General features: G+C 34.2%; 1 protein-coding gene across 4 annotated transcripts; it reads right to left on the bottom strand.

Moving 5' to 3' along the window:
• Window positions 1-2,468: 2,468 nt before the first annotated feature.
• Window positions 2,469-19,586, bottom strand: LOC141665349 (alpha,alpha-trehalose-phosphate synthase [UDP-forming] 1-like). 4 transcript variants are annotated; one of them, XM_074471328.1, is made up of 19 exons: window positions 16,188-16,293; window positions 15,839-15,880; window positions 14,449-14,851; window positions 14,119-14,216; window positions 13,631-14,019; window positions 13,120-13,234; window positions 12,900-13,001; window positions 11,679-11,829; window positions 10,565-10,653; window positions 9,938-9,986; window positions 9,168-9,268; window positions 7,630-7,817; window positions 6,098-6,215; window positions 5,314-5,490; window positions 5,117-5,239; window positions 3,786-3,873; window positions 3,538-3,668; window positions 3,345-3,443; window positions 2,469-3,072 (listed from the first exon to the last, which is right to left on the bottom strand). In XM_074471328.1, the coding sequence occupies exons 3-19, from the start codon at window positions 14,828-14,830 to the stop codon at window positions 2,680-2,682; spliced, it is 2,793 nt and encodes a 930-aa protein (XP_074327429.1). In that variant the 5' UTR covers window positions 14,831-14,851; window positions 15,839-15,880; window positions 16,188-16,293; the 3' UTR covers window positions 2,469-2,679. The 4 variants fall into 4 exon arrangements, with proteins under 4 accessions (XP_074327429.1, XP_074327430.1, XP_074327428.1 ...); XM_074471329.1 differs by lacking the exons at window positions 15,839-15,880; window positions 16,188-16,293 and adding an exon at window positions 19,383-19,586; XM_074471327.1 differs by having other exon boundaries at window positions 15,839-16,318.
• Window positions 19,587-21,033: the final 1,447 nt, after the last annotated feature.

Genomic DNA, 21,033 nt, shown 5'->3' with positions numbered 1-21,033 from the left:
AGAACTAAACCAAAGCATAGTTCAGTGTACACAAGATGACTATGATGACCTCAAGTCTAAGGATACTTGTACAACTATCACTAAGCGAACAACTGCTGACACGTGAGTGAACTCCATCAGTTGTTCAGCTGAGCGAGTCATGTTCAGTGAACTTATTCCATAATAAGCACCTACATACTAGCTATAGTGTCACCACACAAATGTCTATGAGAACAGACATCCTTCATAATGAAGCAAACATAGTATGTACCGATCTTTGCGGATTATTAATTACCAGTTAGTAATCCTATGACCAGGAACTATTTAAGTTTAGAGTTATCATCTTTTTAGGTCTCACTATTATGATCTCATCATAATCCATAAAAAATTTTACTCTAAACTATGATATATCTTATTTAAACACTTAAATAGATAAAGCCCGTAATAAAAACAAAACAAATCTTTATTAATATCAATGAAATCAAAACAGATTACATAGAAGTTATTCCTAAATCCTAATACATGATTGGACTTAGGACATATTCTTTTCAGTTGTTTCGGTTGAAATCGCCAGAATAGTCAGAAAATCGCCAGAGAAGGAGGAAGTATATGATTTTAGTGTTTGTGTTTGTGTATATAACTGATGGAGAAGAAAGTCGGGTTGTTATTAGTTTCTGGACGTTCCGCGCTTTTTTAGCGGAACGGAGATGCGTTATGCGCTTAAAATATGTGGTCTGTTCCGCTAAAAAAAAGTGCAGAACGGTTAATTTTTTTTAAAAATCCGGGCCGTTAGATTTCAAAAATCCAACGGCCAGAAAATGATGTATTGGATAACTGTTCCTTGACACACGATTGTCAGGGAAAAAGACCCATAAAAAATTATCTGTTTTCCACTGTCATGATCAATTAAAAAGAAGTATTTTTTTCATTCCTTGGCATCTTCATAAATTTGAAGTCTAATATCAGTCATAGAGATTGTGTAGCTGTTATAAATTTCCCAGTCAGTGTAATTTCAGTTATGACCACATCATCATTCTTGATGATGTTTTGATTTGTATAATCAGACGGTTAATGGTAACTCTTGAATGATATTTTCTTAAAAGTAAATTGGATGTGATAAGGGTTTTTCTATTACTGACCAAAGGAAATTGATCAAGAAGGTGGGAAAGCAAGAGAGATTCTTCCGGTTCAGGACAAAAAGCACTTAACCTTGTTCGTATCGTAAGTATGGCTATGTAATAGTTCTTTGTTTTTGAGAAGTAACTGTAGTCAATTCCTAAGGAATGCAGGATGGATTCAAATCTTGTTAGGATGTGGCTACATGTAATGGCATGAATAAACTCTTAAGTGAACCTTTATCTGTTAGGTATCAAGACTCCCAAATGAGAAAGAGGCTGTTTACGGAGCATTAGATAAAAATGGACAGCTTGGAAACCAGAGTTTCCATTAATAGCTGCAGCTAAGGCTCTACAAGTGATACAAGTATGACACAGTGCGAAATTGCACCTTATAGATTTGGGATGATTGACATACTTTTAACTTTCCAAGTGTTACTTCTATGTTAATATTCCGTAAGTTGGCCACTCATGTTTTTATATCAAACTCTTGTTTTAGTTACTGGAATTTGATGGCTGTGTGACTTGAGATCACTTATAACAATAACAATCTTTTCCAACTTTAGTCAATTATTTAGAGGCAAGTTTGAGCTGGCATAGATCCACAGAAATGATGAAGTTTGTTGTCTTGAAAAGGAATTTACACTAGAAAAAATGACAAAAATAACCGATTTTTGAAAAAATTTAACAAAATAGCCGTTCTGAAAAAAGTGGCCAATTTTGACCGATTGAATACTCAACTGTCAGTTGGGTATCCCAATTTGTATAGGATACTCCACTGGTAGTTGGGTATTTCATATATGGGATACTCCACTGCCAGTTGGGTATTTCATATATGGGATACTTCACTGACAGTTGGGTATCCCATCAGCTAAAGTTGACCAACTTTTCAGAAACTGGTTATTTTTGTCAATTTTGTGTAAAAATAGGCTAAATTTGTCCTTCACCCAATTTACTACGAGTCAGATGTGAAACAGAAAACCGAACTTTTTTATATCTAGTTATAAGACTTGACTAGATAAGAGAAACGAAAATAAAGGAATTCCTACAAGTCATGACATCAAATGTACAAGACGGCCAGACAGGTAGCCTGAATTCCGTAATGCAGTTGAACCACCGCCTAAATCTTTAATGGCCAATTGAGTTTGAATTAGCCAGAGGAGGGTTGAGACTGTAGGGGGCAGATTTTTTGGGCATTTAAGGACTGAATCGATAGTTTTCCGTTTCTACTCAACTTATTGTCTCATGTAATTCACATATTTTGTCTATACGTAGCTTATGGGGAGTATGAAACATTATGCAGAACAAAAATGCATCTTCTATCCTTTCAAATATAAGACTTGGCAAAATTATTTTTTTTTGCGGCTAATAAAATGCAGCTGAACAAGTATAAATTGTCCCATGATAAAAAGATGAGTGACAAAATCTGCATTTATTTTTATACTCCTTTGCACAAGCCAAATTACAGCAGATGTACTTATTTTGAAGAAGGGGGGGGGGGGTCGGCTCTTGACCTTTAACCTTCACACCTAATGATCCTTTCCTGACCTTTAACCTTCGCATTTGCAGCACATTGGAAGCACGCTTAGCTCTCTAGTGATTCTGCAAGTTCATTCAGCAGAGATACGACATCTGCTGAAGAATTAAGAAGATACCTAGCACTTGAGCGCTTTCGTCCTACTGTAAAAGAGAAATAATTCTCACTTTTAAGATCAAGGACAGATGAACCCTCGTGCACTGTTATTTTCTCACGCAATGCTGACCACCAACCAGTTCCATTCCCGTTTCCATTATTCAAAGGTTTCTTCTCAGGGGCTGGAAATGGGTGCTTTAAGCTGCTGCAGGATAGCTTTGATCCACCAATGTTTGCAGATGAATGTGTAGCCAATCCATTGACAAGACAGGGTGAATTGACTCTTGATGTACTTGGTGACGGAGCAGGAAGCTCTGGCTCGAAAAAAGTATAGATGTCCTCGTCCTGGATAAAAAAAGATACATAAAAGGCTATGTCGCTGTGTACAGATATTTTGACTCGTATGTATTCACAAATGACAAATATAAAACTAGTATTGCAATAATTGTCAATCTGGAACAGGTCAATGTTTTTCTAGGTATCATCTTATTAAGCAAAAGTTTACAATACTCTCTCTGTTCCATTTTCGTAGTCAAGTTTGAAGATTATACGAATATTAGAACTTTAATTTAGTATTACCAAAGAGGAACTTCTATATTGGCATATCATTCACATACCTTTGGCAGAAAGTGTCCGATACACAAAACATAGTCGATAGGTGAGTTCACATCATTGTGATGAACTACTTCTCCCAATATTCGATCAATTGCAGCACCCTTGTTGCAATGAAAATGGAAAGGTATAAACATGCAATTCCACCAAATTGACCGGACAGGAAAACAAATATTACAGAGTACGAAAGATACGCACCTTAGTCACCCCAACTGCTCGGACCTCAACAGAACGGCCACCTTGAACAACTTCAACAGAAGCATTTGAGATTGGACCTGTCCACAGATGCTGCAACATATCCTTTGATTGAAGCCTTCCAAATTCAACATCTACAATTACCATAAAAATATGGGGAAATGCAAAAAAACATTACAAGAATATTAAGGGAGACAAAAATGGTACTGCATTAGTAGTCAGAAAGAGATTAAAATATAAGATATCATTACCTGCGTACTTGTAATTCCAAACAAGTGAAGTCTCGCGAAGCTCAAAATGGGAACGGGGTGTCCTCTCAGTGAAATACTCGAAAACATGCTGAAATGTTTAACAAGAACCATGCCTTTCAATCGGGTGAGATGCACATTGTATATTAAACTGACCAGAAGCTAACACTTTGATAATATTACAAACACTGCTACCAATCAACTAGTTGAACCAGTGGTGACTCTAAATTTAATAACACAACATTATGAAGGCAGCACGTTTACATGTTTCTGAAGCTCTGTAAATTTACTGTCTTTTAACATTAAAGAGCATGTGAGCACTGAGCACTAATGCCTAGTTAAAATCACTCTGACTGGTGATCCCTGAACCCCCACACCGATTCCAAGTGGATTTGAAAAAAAAAATATTCTATTCAGTGAAACCATGTGCTTTTCCATGTCTTTTGCACAATAAATATATTAGACCACAATTCTAACACCTCAAATCCTATACCCAACCAAGAGAAGTTTTCAATTCAAACTGAAAAGCTAAACACTGAGATGCCAAATCAAGAATGTATATGTAGCTTCAGACGTTGACTGAAAAACGAAGAAATCCTTGGATAAGATTTGTTAATACTTAATACTATTGCAAAAACTTGAAACCCCTCCAGAATTGATCATGTCGTGTTGCGACTTGCACCGTTGATTTAGACTCCTTCCCCAAACGCAAATTTAAAACAGATTGGGAGGGGAAAGTGAGCCCCCAATCCCATTAAAAACGTAAGCTGAAGCCTTTTGAAACAGCCCCTAATTTATATTACAGAAATACAGCTTGCTTTGATCCTGGGCCAGTCGGCTGGGTCATTCCCTGTTTTTCTGTTCCCGCCATAAGAGAGACGCACAGAAGAGGTATGCCCAGAGAGTGGAGGATCTGCTGAGAGTTTGTCTTTCAGGGTCTATGTAGTAGGGTAAAGAAAGTAGTTAAGAAAATGATACATAGAAGAATAGGTTGCTTTTTCCAATATAATTGGTTGGATTGGATGGAGTTGAGTCAGTTTGGGTCTAGCAATCCATATCTGTCAGATTTATCTCCAGCCACATATGGTTTTTGTTAAAGGTTCATTCCTTCTTTTGAAACATTCATTACACATGCTATTTTATATCAGATTAGTAACAGATTTGAATGAGTGTTAGCTGGTGTGAATAATTGACCGTGAGTAATTTTTGTTCAATTACCAAAGTGTTAGCTTCTGGGTCAAAGTTCAGTGACCAAAATATAATTTTACCCCTTTTTATTATTTAGGACATCATATGTAGGTTGAATTATTTATAGAAAGTACTATGAAATGCACCTTCACACTGTCAACCCAGTCCATATGCAGATTTTCTGGCATTGTTGTCATCCATTCTCCCTGCGTAGAACGTAAAAACATGCCATGTTCTGCAGCCAACCACATATCGAATTCACCGAAGTTCTGCAGGAGTAATTGGTCATCAACAAGTTGGGTAGTTATCTAAGTTTGAGGATATTCTTGAAAAATTAGATCACCTCGTCTAAAAGATTCCTGTCACTCCCACTAAGGACCACAATCGTAGTCCTTGGATCATCACAAAGCTTCTTCAACGGATCTTTTAAATCTGGGTGCAATTTAAGCTGCATTTCTTTGAACTGGTCAATCCTTCTACCATTAGCATCTAGTGATTCAGTAAGTGTTGCATTAAATCCCTGCATAAAACATGTTCCATTTAGAAAAGTATCACACTAATTCAACTGTAACTTAAACTGTCTTTTTATAATCCTGAGAGAAGCATTTACTGAACTTCTGGAGTCAATTTACATTGAACGTAGCGGAGAAATTATGGTCATGTTTGTGCATGGATTACCACACATCTTCTTGTTCATGACATAAATATAGCTCTTTCCAAAATATATCCAAAAATGTTCAATAGTTGTGATCAGCAAGGAGTAGGATAATATGAAGCACCACAGGCACTTGATGAAAATACATTTTGAAAGCTACAACATAGCTAGAACATTGAAAGTTTTTTTTTAAAATATTAATGTCGTTTTGACTTGGTTAAAAAAGTTAACAAATTCACAGATCTTTATAACTGGACATGGGCACCATGTCAACACCAAATGGTCAACTCCGCATATCCTATCTGGTGAAGTTCGACTAGTGATACAACAATCTAAACAAAGCTAAAGCAAATTATGGGTGTCTGGAGGCTGGGAGGGTGGGAGAAAAAATGAAGCTTCAACAAAATATTATCAGTAAACAAAATAGCATGGCACTAATTAAAATGATAATTAAAGAGATGAGATTGAGTACCAGTATGAGTAATCGATTATTTGATTGTGAAAAACTTTCAAGTACATTGATACTTGGAATCGGCGGTGGAATTTGTTTTGTCCTCAGCTGAGCTTCCACAACGGTATCATTGAGTTCACTAAACAAAAGAAAAATTATATCAAGGCACATATTGGAGAAACAAACTCAGGAGAAAGTCATAATGCTATTAATATAAATGAGCATTCATAGAGAAAATTTATATCTATTTTCTGTAAACACGGACAACTATTTTTTAGGCATACCTGTGTACTAACATCACTTGCACTGATATCAATATCACCTTCAGGCTATTAAATAGTATCACAGTAATACAGGAATTGCAATGAGAGGCCGACTAGCATACACATAGCATGCATATATCTATTTTCTTTCTTTATTTCATCCACTACATATGCCTACTAACAACATTAAGTCATAATCCAGCTAATAACACTGTGGAGCAACATAGAAACTTAGACAGTACCCTGCTTTCATATTTTAACCGATATCACAATCAGATTTGATAGATCTCGCCATATAAAATGTACCCGCGTATGCATCATAGTACACATAAAATCATCTGTTACTAGTCTTTGAGCTTAGTTATGAATTCCTCAAACATACAAGTTTAAGGACCATAGGCACATGATTATTGGTATGGTGCAAAGTTGTCTACAGAGAAGTAAAAAAGTTCTTTGTAGTTCATAAGCTTCTGAGTATGTTAATCTCCTACAAAAGGGTTATATATAAGGGCATTAAGGCCAAATTCAAGGTAAATAGACAGTCAATAATTCTTGCTCATATAGAATTACATACGATAGACACGAGCAAAGTAGGCGTCTCAAAAAATATGAAGGATAATAGGACAGGAGATAATTCATGCAGGGGATCCTAATGAATTTGGTAAACAGGTTAAAGTTGAGTATTTTGATATTGTCTGACTTTTCCAGAGATCAGAAGCTATTTCCCTACACATGTACACTAAAAGTCCTACTATTTAGCTAAAAAAATTATTATGAACTGAAGTGCAACCTTGATGGCCATATTATGTTCCACAACAAATACGTTTAGCTGTTATAGGTCACTAGTACTCATTACTTGAACTTAAGACATTGATATGACAATAAAAAAAATTAGTTTAGAAAGCAGTGCTGGCATCTGAAAATAGTATGCTAATCAATTTCTCATATTCTGCATCATAGATAAGTAGATAACAAATAGCTTATTAGAAACTGCATCTATAGATTAACAATTTAACAAAAAAATTGAACTTGAAGAAAACGAAGGATTATTTTACACTGGACCCTCATACATATAATCCTTCATCATTGCTTAATACTGATGTATAATCAATTTAAAGTCCTTTGAGGTCAAAAGAGCTTCGTTTATTACTTTTGTCAGAACTAAATGAAATTAGAAAGAGAGTTCTCATATTTTGGACCTCAAGATGAAGCAAGGCATAACTTAAACTACACAAGGACCAAATTTCCTAATACTGTATTATGCTATATTCTAAGAAGAACTAGTTGTACCTCACAAAGGTTTCGGCCCACTCTTGGGATGTATGAGTAGTAACATGCATGAAGTTGTGCTGGTGCCGTTTCTCCCTCTCATCAGCGGGCATATTTAAGGCATAACCAATTGAAGCAGCAACCTCAGTAATGTTCCACGGGTTCACTAAAATAGCTCCAGCACCAAGAGACTGCGCTGCACCTGCAAACTAGTAAAATAGTATGCCTAATTAATTGAAAGAGTACCGAGTATATGAAGCATGAAATAACATCTCTTGTCGTACTATTTAGTGAAACCAAAATGTAATAAATAAATAATATGAATAACTTTCCCTGATAGTGTTGCTAGTACTTTTTGGAGTAATAATGAAGTTGAAGAAAAGAAAGCCAACCCTGATCTATTGTTCTTGACTATAACATAAGTTGATAGTAAAATTTTAAAATACACTTTAAAGGAAGTAAATTATGTCCATCAATACTACCAATACTCAAACTGGCATTATCCTTGGTCTTGGTATTTCACCTCTCAAGCCCGTATATATATTCAACTCAAGTTGGGTAAAAATTAAAAAACCAATAATTCTCAGTTGTTTAAAAAATATTATGTACAAGATTAGGTTTTTATTGTCTCATGATTAAATGTTCCTTTATATTTCAACTTTACAGAGGTTCTTGCTTCCAAAATTACAAGGAAGATAAGTTACAAAAGTTTAGCTTACAGATAGGAACAATGGAAGATCTGTTAGTGGGCAAGTGGAGTCACTTGTGACTTTCCCAAGTCCCAACTAACAATCTGTGATATAGAAGAGTATATGTTGTTATGATACTCATAAAAAATTTCCACCATTGGCTTTTACCTTGCAAATCAGAGGTACAAATCTCTCTGCCTTCCCAGTATAATGATTAAATCCTCTTTATTTGGACTGTGTTTGTTTCATTTAACTAATATTTTTATTTCCACGGAGTTCTAGCAAGATATCAGATTGTGTCTCTTGCTTTGTTAATGCTTCTCAATTACATTTTATTGCAAAATTATTATGAATAGATATTAAGATTGCCTGCTGTGCTAAATCAATAAGTAAATATATATTTTTTAATTTTAAAGTAATTAATATGGTAACTAATATACTCTAAAAAAATTGTATTAAAATTTAAGTAATAATATGTACATATTACACAAGTACTTTAACACTATGTATCTGATTTGTTTGTTTAGGACTACAAGAAGAGGAGTCTGAGGTACATGATTCCAGATTTACCGACATCACTATCGTTGAACTACTACATAGTTGGCCTTTTGATATGTGCAGATGAGCTAAAGGAGCACGTACATTTCCAAGTCAAGTAGACTTCGATAAAAGTGTAGTTTGGTCTAGACGTCTAGTAGTTTAATCTGAGTGATATTTAACAACTACCGTATTGTTAAACTTTGGAGTGCCAAAATGATCAACCACTTTTGTTATATAATACAATCGGCAGTATTGATTTACTCAAACATCCATCATGAAACGTAAAATGATTCATACATCATAGTCAAAAGAGAGAACAAAGTAAATTACCTCACTTAAAATCAAAACCCCTTTCTTTGATGCTTGGCAGGCAACGTACTCATAGCTGACGAGATTCATTCCATCTCTCAAGGATGTAACAAGTGCTACGTCTAAAAAGAATATCAAGGAAGACAGTGTAATGCATAATTCTTAATAGGCAGGCCAATATAGTACGTCACATCAAATAGTCCACAACATTAATTGGGAAGGGATTAAAATGCAAGAAAATTTACTAATTTGCAACAATCAAATAACTTGATCATATTACTTTCTTCCTTCGAAATTTCTGACCATAACGAATACAAATGTATTTATGTATGTGATATACTATCCAATTTCAAAACTTCTCCTTTAATAACCAAATAACTTTTCCCAGTTATTACTTAACTAGTGGAGATTGACTAGTACAAGAAACTGAATAAAGAGAATAAACTATGAGTATAATTTAGTGTGAGGTGTGAACAGCCCATCGGTCCTGGGATCCGGGAGGGGGGAAGAGCACTAATATCACGGAAAACACCAGAAAATTGCTTTACCTAAGATGTCCGGTCAACTGATTAAGCACGTAGTGCGACTGGTTAGGAACCTAGCTGTACAGTAGTTGTCCCATATGCCCGCCGCAGTCTCGACCAGGGGGCATTATATTATTTAAAAGTATTTTTCTGCTTCCGGACACAAGTTATTTGTGCTAAACTAACTATTTTTATCTTGCCCAACAAACAACATTTACATTTCTAAGAATGACAAATACATCTACGGATTAGGTCATTAGGAGTTACCAGTTACAGCATAGAGTGCACACAATGCATGAAAGTCAAGAGATCTATCCTGCAAAATAAGTAAAAGATAACAGTATAAATCATCGTACCGTCCTTTGAAATCAATACTTGCAGCAGGAAAACATTTGTGATATATGTATGACATGCTGGACAGATAGTAAACTTTTAATTTTAGATTGGTGCTGAGACATTTGAGTCCAGAACTTAATCGCATCTATGTTATTTAACAAACATGACTTTTAATACAATAGCCACGACTAATGAGAAGTAATATTTAACAGTTGACAGGATGCTGTCACTTACATTAATTTTTAGATATGTCAAAATTTTACCTAAGCTATTTGTCAATATCAAGGGTATTGTTGGATTGGTGAACATGGAATTTATAGATCGAGATAAACAACACTTAAGAAACATGTTTTTGTAAAAAGAATTTGAAGCAACAAAAAGCACAGTATTGTTTTATACAGCCAATATATATATAAATTTCAACACTTCAGTGCTGAACCAATCAAAGAAAGACCTATGCTGTGCTGAATTTTAAAGCATGCACTGGAAATATCTGTATGTTCACAAAAATAAGCTCAATTTAAGGGGATTCATTTCAATTGGTGTGAGAAGGCAAACCAGATGATGAATTGGAACAGCTGTTAGAGTGCCAAATCTTCCATTAATGCGTCCAACAATTTCATGAACTTGGCATGTAAGCTTTTGATCTGTCGAAACCAATGACCATGAAAAAAGTAAACATAAAGATTAAGGAACAAAAGGAACATATTCAGAATATGGAAAATGTTTTAAACTATCAAGGTATTCATTAACAATTTGACTAGCGTAATAATAAGAGAAAGGAATATTGGGTATAGACATATTTTGGAAGGAAGAAAATAATTGTAAGTATATCGGGAGCATCAGAAGAAGCAAGCATAAGGCAATCTAGTTCTACAACAATTACAATTTCTCCCGCCCCAGTTTTCCAAGTTAACTAAAAGCTTAATCTGCATGGTACATGATCTTTGCTTTTCTCAATCTTCCTATATGGCATAGATGTAGCTTAATCCTCTACAGAAACAAACCTTATATACCCCTTCCCAGATATAGCCTGATTTGCAGATCCAAAGCAATGGCAAAGTCTGCATATAGATGTTACCCAGACTCGGCTAAAAGTGTCCAACATGGATACGTGTCCAAGCGTCGGACTCGGCTAAAAGGGCCTTATACTCTATTTGATCTCCAAGAAGCAATACAACCCATGGGTATTGAAGTTGAATTTAAGATTCAATCATTGATTGGCATGATATGCAAAAACAATGGTAGATGTGATGTCTCACTTAATTTGTTCAAAGACTACTGTCTTCAGGACTATGTCTAGAAACCAACCATGGTCTTGGTAATATACTTCCATTCCTTTAATATTTATTTCAAAACAAAAAAAAAAATGCTGTACATAAACTTATTTCCACCGACGGTCGCATTCATTCCAAAGATGGATCCTAAATGCTTTATTGGACATTTAGGGTACTTAGAAAATTAAGTTTCCTCTCCAGATATTCGACATAACCATATGCTTAAATGCTTAGATCCTCCTCCCCGGTTTTTATCCGTTTAGGTCAATAGGAAATTTTAAGGACTCCAAGCTACATTAATAACTTGGGAAATCACACCATACTGCCTAATTAGAAAGATGTGATTGTTCAATGAGCCAAAAAAGCTTCAAACAAGTGATAAAGCAGGAGCTTACACTCAGGAACATCTGTTCTTGTTGGAACAGCAATTTGAATTAAAACTACTTTGTCACGCCAACTGGGATTCTCTTCCAGGAATTTTTCAAATGCCAAAATCTTCTGAGGAATGCCCTTAATCATATCAAGACGATCAACTCCGAGCATGACCTGTTTATGACAGTCACTAAATGAGATTGAAGAAAATATCATCATTTAGCCTTGAAATAACAGCCGAAAGAAGATAGGAAGAAATTAACGTGTACTGCTAAAAATAGTAAAGACATGCACCAGGTTTTGACTTAATTTTTTTTGGTGAGGGGGAGGGAGAGGAATCATAATCCTCGCCCACAGTGATCCGAGGCACCATATGGCACATAGAGATCACCTCTAACATCATGAATATTGAAGATTTGCTACAATGGACATTGGGAACAAAAAACCACCTCTAGAATACTGCACTACCCAAATTTAACTAATTGAAATGAATGAATGAACCTATGATGGCAGAAGTTTAGCTGCAGGACACTTAACAGATATACGCCTACAATGAGAGACATGCAACAAGTACGTATGCCTTCCTATTCAATTAGAACTCCTTGCATGGAAGTTGCATCTAACGTAAAAAGTATGGTTAATGGCCTTCATCAAAAGTGTCTTATGCTATTATTTATAGTGCTTATTCAACCTTAAATAACCCAAATACCAAAATGATAAAACAATCAAACTAGTTCATAATTTTGTAGAATGTGGAGGTGGGAGGGATGGAGTTTCTGTGACCTTCCCCTGGCCCCAAAATGGTAAAGGGCCTTAAGGCGTGATTGTTGTTTCTACATCAAAAACACCTTACGCATACCGTCTCCTATGAGGACCTCAATTCATAGCTGAATTCAACAGACAAAAATACTCTAAGAACACCGCCAATCAATGCACTTAATATTGCGAAAAAATCTTAAACAAGAAGGGGGAGACATGGTGGAAAAAACTATATATAGACTGCAGTAATATAAAAAATCCACTCTGAAAGAGCGGGCAGTGCAATATTATAGCAAACACCAATAAACAAGATTAAGACAATATTATGTTGAAGTTTTGAGGCTTAATAGTTATCCGAAAAGCAACATACAGAAACAGAACAATAAGCTCGAATGCTTGATTGTATTTATTGAATTTAAAGATAATGTAGTGCAAGTAAAAACTAAGAGATGCTTATAAACTATTAACGATGAACAATCACCAACCTTGCGACCAGAAAATCTTTCTTTTAGTTGTTGAATATCATTCCTCACTTGAGGGAGTTCAAGAGCACGAATGAACCGCTCAGAATCTATCCCAATAGGAAACTGTAATTGAAATCTTATCGTTATAGTACGTTCCACACAACAAGGAAGATTGTTCTAGCTCCATAAATCACCACATCTAGGGAAAATTATGAGATATTGCAAATCAAAAGGTGCATACCGCAGCCACACGTGTTAGCTTCCCTTGATCCTCCACACCGTCAGGTGTGCCCTCAAGCCCAAGAATACGAGTACACGCACTTACAAAATGCCTCGCATAGTCATAAGTGTGAAAGCTGATAGACAAAGATCCATTAACTTTTTGCAACTCAAGGATCCACAAGTTGCCGCAAATACGCCAAGTCATGTATTATAAAGCAGAAGAGGGCTAATACCTTCAGAAGCAATTGGAATATTTGCTAATGAAGTTCAGTAAGCAAATTCATATTTTTTTTGTCCAGGAAATCATTTAGACAGGATGATGGATAAGCAATTGGATTATAATACAATTTTTAAGTCTTTTCTTGATGATTAAGCCTCCAATTTAGCCTTGAAAACACATATTACATAACAAACTTAAAACTACGAGAGTATGAGGAATGATATACTTTCATTGCAATCAATAGGTCCATCCCAATCATATATGGGTAAACATTAACAGAAAAAATTGAATATGAGATCTAGATACATACCCCACTAGATCAGCAGCAAGTACAGATCTCAGTAACTCAGACCTAGATGGCAGTGTCCTGTGAATTTCAGAGGAAGGAAAAGGTGTATGTAGAAACCAACCAACTTTCATATTGCTGTTATGCTCCTTAAGGCATTGGGGAAGAAACATCAGATGGTAATCATGGCACCAGACAACATCACCATCCTCATAATGTTCGTTGACCACATCTGCAAACATTTGGTTAGCTCTCCTATATGCATCAAACTGGGACTGGAAACTACGAGTTGTGGCAAGGCGATCTTCTTGTGGAAGTCCAAGATAATGGAAAAGTGGCCACAAGATGTTGTTACAGTAACCATTATAGTATTGGTGAACAATCTCTTCATCAAGGAAAACTGGGATGCACCTCTACAACCATTAAGACAATTTCAGGACAGTTAAACATCCAGTTTTACTGAAGTAATAACTTTTAGAAAAATAAATTAATGGTCTAGATTGAAAAGAGACCTTCTCAGCTAGAGCAAGAGTAAGTGATCTCTGTCCAATTTCATCAGGTACATTTACACCAGCCCATCCAATCCATCTGGTTTCGAATTCATTGATACCTTCAAGAAGACGGTGCACATTTTTTAGTGTGCTTATTGGTGGGTTTTTTTTAACTGAACATTTTATATGAATTGACATCAATAACATAAAATCATAACATTAACATAAACATACTGTTGGCTGTTGCAACTTGCAAATAAAAAAACAGTTACATAATATAGGATGCGGAACTGAAAAACAAATATATGTTTTGTAAAGTGCAAAACCACAATAACCTGAATGGATGCTTACCCAGAAGTGCACTGACAAGCCCTCCAACACTTACTTCTAGTGCCCATGAGTCTTCGCCCCTCCTATTTGCAGATACAGGTAACCGGTTTGCAACAACCAATAAACGTTGTTTCGGAGGTCTTCCATTTTGCATATATTGTCTAGAATCAGTAAGAACTTTTGGCAATGCAATTCCGTCCAATAACTGCTCAACATCAAGCCACTCACCACCAACTAAACTTTGGCCGTCTCCAACAGTACCATTATCCCCTCCTCTAAAATCTTTTCCTTCCTCATTCACATGTAGAGACCTGTTGGATCTCCTGAGTTCTCTTTCCCTTAAAAGCCTATCCAGCCTAGTCCTGAGAATGGCAGAGCTGTGATTATAATTTTCAAAAGACATATCCCTGGTCTGCAACTCAGCCTGCACATTGTAAATTCCTTGGTAAGTTAATGCCACACATTGATAGTTCTAACATACTACTGAATTCCTATAATTTAGTAATGTGCAGCTTATTGGTGTCTTCTAAAGAAAAAAGTATACTGTTAAAAAGCAGAAATTAAGTGAGGAATAAGATACTGTTCAAAACAGCAAAATTGAAAAAATTCTTGTTATCATTTTAACTGTAGTCTATATATATTTTAAAAGCAAAAATATAAACTTATCAAGAAAGGTCTCTTTCTGCAACTTTTCTTGAGATATGATCTAAAAATCAATCAGCAAAATGATCAATAATAGACAAAACCACTATTCCCAACTTATCAATTGGAAGTGTCCCTGTCATTCTACTTGCTCAATAATCAATATCAACTAAAAAACATAAGACACTGGTAAATCAGCATCTTTCTTAGTAAAATCCAATTTTTTAAATAGAAATTTAAACATTATAAACTTAATTTACTATGAACAGTAATCATATCCGGTTTCCAAATTTTTACCAGAAATTAAGTATCAGACTGTTAATGCTTGATAAAATTATGGCTACTTATTTATTCTACAGCATGTTTTGCCAACACCACCACATAATTTCAGAAAAGCAGCAGTGCAAAGTAGCAATTAAACATAAGAAAATAATTATAGAACCTAAAGCAGTCACTAAATGAAATTACTACCCAAGAGTAAAAACTAAAACCACACACACGCACACTGAGAGAGAGAGAGGGGGGGGGGGGGAGAGAGAGAGAGAGAGAGAGAGAGAGAGATTAGGCACTGAGCACACTATACATTAAATAAATCAGATTTAGCATAGCCCAGAAAAAGAAAAACAGAACCTAAAACAAGCACAACCCCAATTAAGTAAAAACCATAATTTCACCCTAAACAACAAAAACTCAGCAAGAAATCAAAATGGGCATGAACCAAAACCAAAAAAAGATTACAAAACTGAAACAAAAACACAAAAAAGATTACCAAATCCTTCTGCAAAATGTTGATTTCTTCAGAAGACTTGACCTTCATCATATCAGTTACAAGTAAAGAAAGAAACAAGAAAATGGTGAAATTAAAACAAAAAGAAGTGAACCCATGTAGATATGAATGAATGACAGGTGTCTATGAAGTGGAGAACATTTTGGGTGGCTGTGGAGGAGGATAGATAAAAATCTCTATATCTATACATCGATGAGGACGAGTATCTATCCATGTTTAGATAATTAAAGAAAGTTGTGTAGGAATATAAATCAAATACTTATGGGGATGTGTAGATATAGATAGACAGAGAGATAGAGAGAAATGGAGAGAGAGAGAGAGAGGGTTACACCTCATAAGCCACAACAACACAGAGCGATAGAGAGATTCATTTTAAGATGGATACTAAACCTTCTGGCCATGCAGATGCTGCTGCAGTGAATGTATGTTTTGTGTGTGTATTTGAGAGTGCTAGTGACTCACTATTATTATTAAAATGATAACTAATCAGAAATTGTTGTTTTAATTAGCTAATCAAATTTTCATTTTTTGTATTCACATAATAATTATTTTTGGATATACATGTAGTCAATTTTTTAAGATTTTTTTTGAGGGGGTTGAAGAATAAATTATGAGGTTCGTAACAAATTTTATCCAAGGGGACGTATGAGGAATATTTTGGAGTGAGAAGGTGCAAAAAATGAGTGATGGTAGTGATGAGGAATATTGGTGTTTTGGAAAAAATAGGGGAAAAGTGTGAATAAATATCTGTACTGTATAATGTATACAAATTTTGATTTTGGGCATGTAGCAGTAAACTTGTTTTGTAGGTAAATTTAAGGACCTCAAACCTCATGTGAACCTTTTTGGCCGGTGAACAGATCACACCCCATTTCCCACTGCATTCGGGCAAGTTTGGGTTTACTCAGCGTCTCAAAATATACTAACATGGTTTGAAATCAAGAAAAAATATTATTTCAATATGTTTATTATTTTATCGGTAGTTATATATATTATATTTATTATGTGGTTGCCAGAAAAAAAATATATTATTTTACTGAGTTTATTACTTTATTAATTATTATTTCATTGAGTTTCAACTGTACTTTTAATTTTTTACGCGTATTTTATTATGAATTAAAAAGATAGCTTCATAAATTATTTTACAAATTTTTTATTTTTTAAATAAAAATATACATATTAAATTTCAATTTAATAAAAGAAATTTTAGAAAAAAGTATGCGGAGCTGTAACCTTTACATGCCTTAAACTACGCGTAAAAAATCAAAGAGACTTATATTTTGGAACAGAGAAAGTATTTCAAACCTGGAATCGAGACTTAATCCCAATTTAAAAAAAATCAAAATTTGACTCGAATTGCCATATATGATATCGGAGCTGTCTCTTAAAAACTTGATTCGTCAAATTGCCAGATGGACAGAGATCTGAAGGCGGGGACACGAAATTAAACAGTATTATCCCAAAACGGCTAGAAAGATACGATCCAAACTTATGAGATATCTATTTGGACTTGAGAAAATTCGTCAAGAGTTTAAGTGGGGGAATTTGTAACAGATAGTCTCACATCGAGAAAATTTGAGATTTATCTTTAATTTATAAGTCAAAGTAGTGCACTAACAAATATTGATCTTTTGAGGGCTTGTTGTTTACCCGACTTGAATGCATTTGGACCAGTAGGATTTGGCTTATTTCTCGAACACAGAATCAGGATTTGACCAGATTTCCGAATAAGGTTCGGGATTTGTCCCGGGTTGTCAAATAAAATGTATGAGATAAGGAAGATTCATTAAAAAGTGATATTTGTAGAATATGATTAGCAAAATAATAAGTTTTTCAAAATTTTATATAAATTTTACTTCCAAAACATTTATAGACTCCAAATACTCCAATAAAATAGTGGACTGCGTAGAATTTAACTATAGTTACGAGGACCCGTTACAAAAATGAACTATATAATATCAGGGTACTTTTCAAAACTATTGGCGTTATGAATATTTTTTTTACGAGAACAAATTATTTTTAAAAAATCACTGATAAACATATGTTTTTCAAATTTTATTTTTTAAAATATACGATCTGCAACTTTACAATAGAAAACGTAACTTTTTTGTAAAGTTGATTTTTATTTTAAAAATTAGTAATACAATGCAACCTTATAATCACTCAAAAGCCAATTCATACTTTTTGAACTCAAATTATTTTTATATAAATAACTTTCGATACAACAACACCTTTATTGCAGCTTGTGAAATAAAAACAAATATAACTTTGTATTTATGTATGATATTTGATCGAATAGTTGGTATATATAATTGAAACATCGTTAACAACATAAATCAAGGGAGTTGATATGCACACTTTTAATTTATAAAATCATTTATTCATACAAAAACCAAATTATCCTTAGGGTGAAAAACTAAAATAACCATTTTTAAATAACAATCGCCCAAAATACCCATCAGAATTTTAAGTTGTCCAAAATATCCACCAGATACTCCATTTTCAGTGGAGTATCCGGTAGATACTCCACTGACAGAGGAGTATCAGGATGATACTCCTTTGTTAGTGGAGTATCGACCCATATACTCCTTTGTCAGTGGAGTAACATGTGGTATACTCCTTTTTCAGTGGAGTATCATCTAAAATTTTAAAATTTTACTTTTATTTTTTTAAAATATTTTTTAAAAAAAAATTAAAATTGATACTTCACTGGGAAAAGAGTATCAGGACTGATACTCCACTAATAGAGGAGTATCTGCCATGATACTCTACTGACAAAGGAGTATTATCCTGATACTCTATGATACTCCATTGAAAGTGGCGTATTATCCTAATACTCCGGTATCAGTGGAGTATCTGGTGGGTATTTTGGGCACCTTTTTCCAGAATAGGTATTTTGGGCAAATGTACATCTAAAAAGAGGTATTTTGGTCATTTTTTCTTATCCTTATTGTACATGAAAATATATTAGACTTAAATGCGTAAATGAAAGTATTTTGATCTAAATAAACAAAAGATATACACATAAACAAAGGTTGTGCACATGTCCCCAAAATGATTGTACTTTCTAAACCAAAATCAACCAAAAATGGATATAAAATCAACCAAAAATGGATATAAAATCAACCAAAATCATTGAAATCGTAAATTCAAACTCAACAACTGTACGACCAATATACAAATTATTTAGCCTAAATACATACGCACACTCAGACAAACACAAACACATATATATATCTTCGAATATCATCATATATGTAAATATATGTATTTGTATCATGAAAGAAATACTATATAAGAAACACGGAAGAAACTACAAAATTGGAAAAAAGAAGTAAGAGTTAAATTCCTTTAAATCGAATTGTTTGATTCAAAAATTAGTTTGAAGGGGGAATTGTATTTGAAGGGTTTTCAGGCAAAAAACGCGATGAAAACAGTAATTAAAAACTGAAAATCATAACTAATTCAAAAATCTTCGTAGATTTTATGCGAAAAATGATATTTAATTCATAGATTAGATGTTTACCTTAAGAATCTTCGTGAATTGGATGTCTAATGGAGGTCTTTAAGTAATCTGGATCACCACGTATTCCGTCTTGAGCGATCTACGCCGTAGAGGTATCCAGACGAATGTTTGAGAGGAGGAGATGTATTAGCACTCAAAACTGAATATGTTTTCTTCTTCTTCTCTATCTCTCTCTCTCTCTTGATGGCGGCTAGGGTTTGTGTTTTTCTTATTAAAAATGTAGCCTACACAATCAGCCACAAGATAATATATATATGACTAGAAAAAATGAATTTTATCCCTATTTTAAATTATGGTTTTATTAAACATGAAATTCATATTTGTTATCTAATTAAGTCTCATTTAATCATCCAACAACTGAATTTTGAATTTAATTATAATTTCATATTATATTTATTCTATTAATTAAGTCTCACTCAATTAATAATAAATCATTTTGAAATTACCTATCCTCCATACATTCTCTGTTTGACTCTTTAGGTTATTATCACGTTTTCAATAATTTTAATATCTAATATTAAAATTACAAATAATGAGCGACATCTAGTAATACAACATTACTAACCAAGTAATTATAATTAAATCGGTGATACGATTAAATATTTCGTGAATAATATACAATGTAATATAATTCTTTTAATCACATATTATAGATTAAACTAGAGGCATGTAATGTGTCATACTCAGTATAGTTTAATCCAAGTTTTCTTGATTGATGAGTAAACTATCATATCAAATCAATATTTGAGCGCGATCACACATTTTATAGTATAGCTCAAACAAGATGCCAATAATATCATTTATAAAATTAGGAGTGTTAAATATTTTCTAGATCATGCATATTTCTCACACGATTTATAATGTACCTGAAGTGCACTTTTATCATTACTCGGTCAAAAACAACATTTAATATAATTAAAGTACATTAATTCTCTTATAAAAGTATAATGATTTCAAGTCTAAGGATCTGTTAAGTGGCATTTATGTCCACTTAGAACGCTTTGTAAAGGCTCGAATTGGTGTTTTGTACTCAAGTTTTTTGTGTATTTGATGTGTTTTTATAGTGTTGTGCATTTCAGGGCATAATCGGAAGCAGGAATGGTTTTACATTATTTTTATGCTAGAAGAGTGTTATGATGGAACCTTGATCGTTTGCGTAAAAGAAACCAGCAGTTGAAGGCAAGAAATAAGAAATATAAGTTTTTTCCAGAAGCTCAGCGTGGCCGCGCTACACTTGGGAGCGGCCACGCCATACTCAGAGCGTCCGCGCGGGATCCCAGGGCAACCGTGCTGGGTCGATTTTGAAGAATCCTGATTCCTTTTAGCTCTTCCTGAAAGTGAAGAGTGACAAAGGCAAGGCTCTTGTCACAAAGAAGAAAAGCTGGATAGACACTTCAGATTCTGAAAGTGAGGTGAACTATGCCTTGATGGCAAATGCTGATGGTAGCTCTGAAGCTGCTGAGTTAAAGGTACCTCAAACAACTTATGCTTTTCATAATGATGATATTACTAAGTTGAGAAGATATCTTAAAACCATGTTCATTAGTTATAGAGATCAAACTTTAACATGTGAAAGATTAATTTCTGAAAATCTTGCTTATAAAAAGAGGAATGATTATTTAGAAAAAGAGTTAGTTATGTTCCATCAAAC

Source organism: Apium graveolens, chromosome 6 (assembly GCF_009905375.1).
Source record: "Apium graveolens cultivar Ventura chromosome 6, ASM990537v1, whole genome shotgun sequence".
Lineage (NCBI taxonomy): Eukaryota > Viridiplantae > Streptophyta > Magnoliopsida > Apiales > Apiaceae > Apium > Apium graveolens.
The sequence above is the reverse complement of the archived record's forward strand: the minus strand, read 5'-3'. Positions and strand labels throughout refer to the sequence as shown.

Bases quoted from the DNA above. Each gene is read 5' to 3' on its own strand.
- LOC141665349 (XM_074471327.1), bottom strand. From the start codon at position 15,889: ATGATGAAGGTCAAGTCTTCTGAAGAAATCAACATTTTGCAGAAGGAT. The intron at 14,020-14,118 runs GTCTCTTTTCAA...TAATGGTTGTAG, and splicing joins CTCTTGCTCTAGCTGAGAAG to AGGTGCATCCCAGTTTTCCT. The intron at 13,235-13,630 runs GTATGTATCTAG...TTTGTCTATCAG, and splicing joins CTTGCTGCTGATCTAGTGGG to CTTTCACACTTATGACTATG.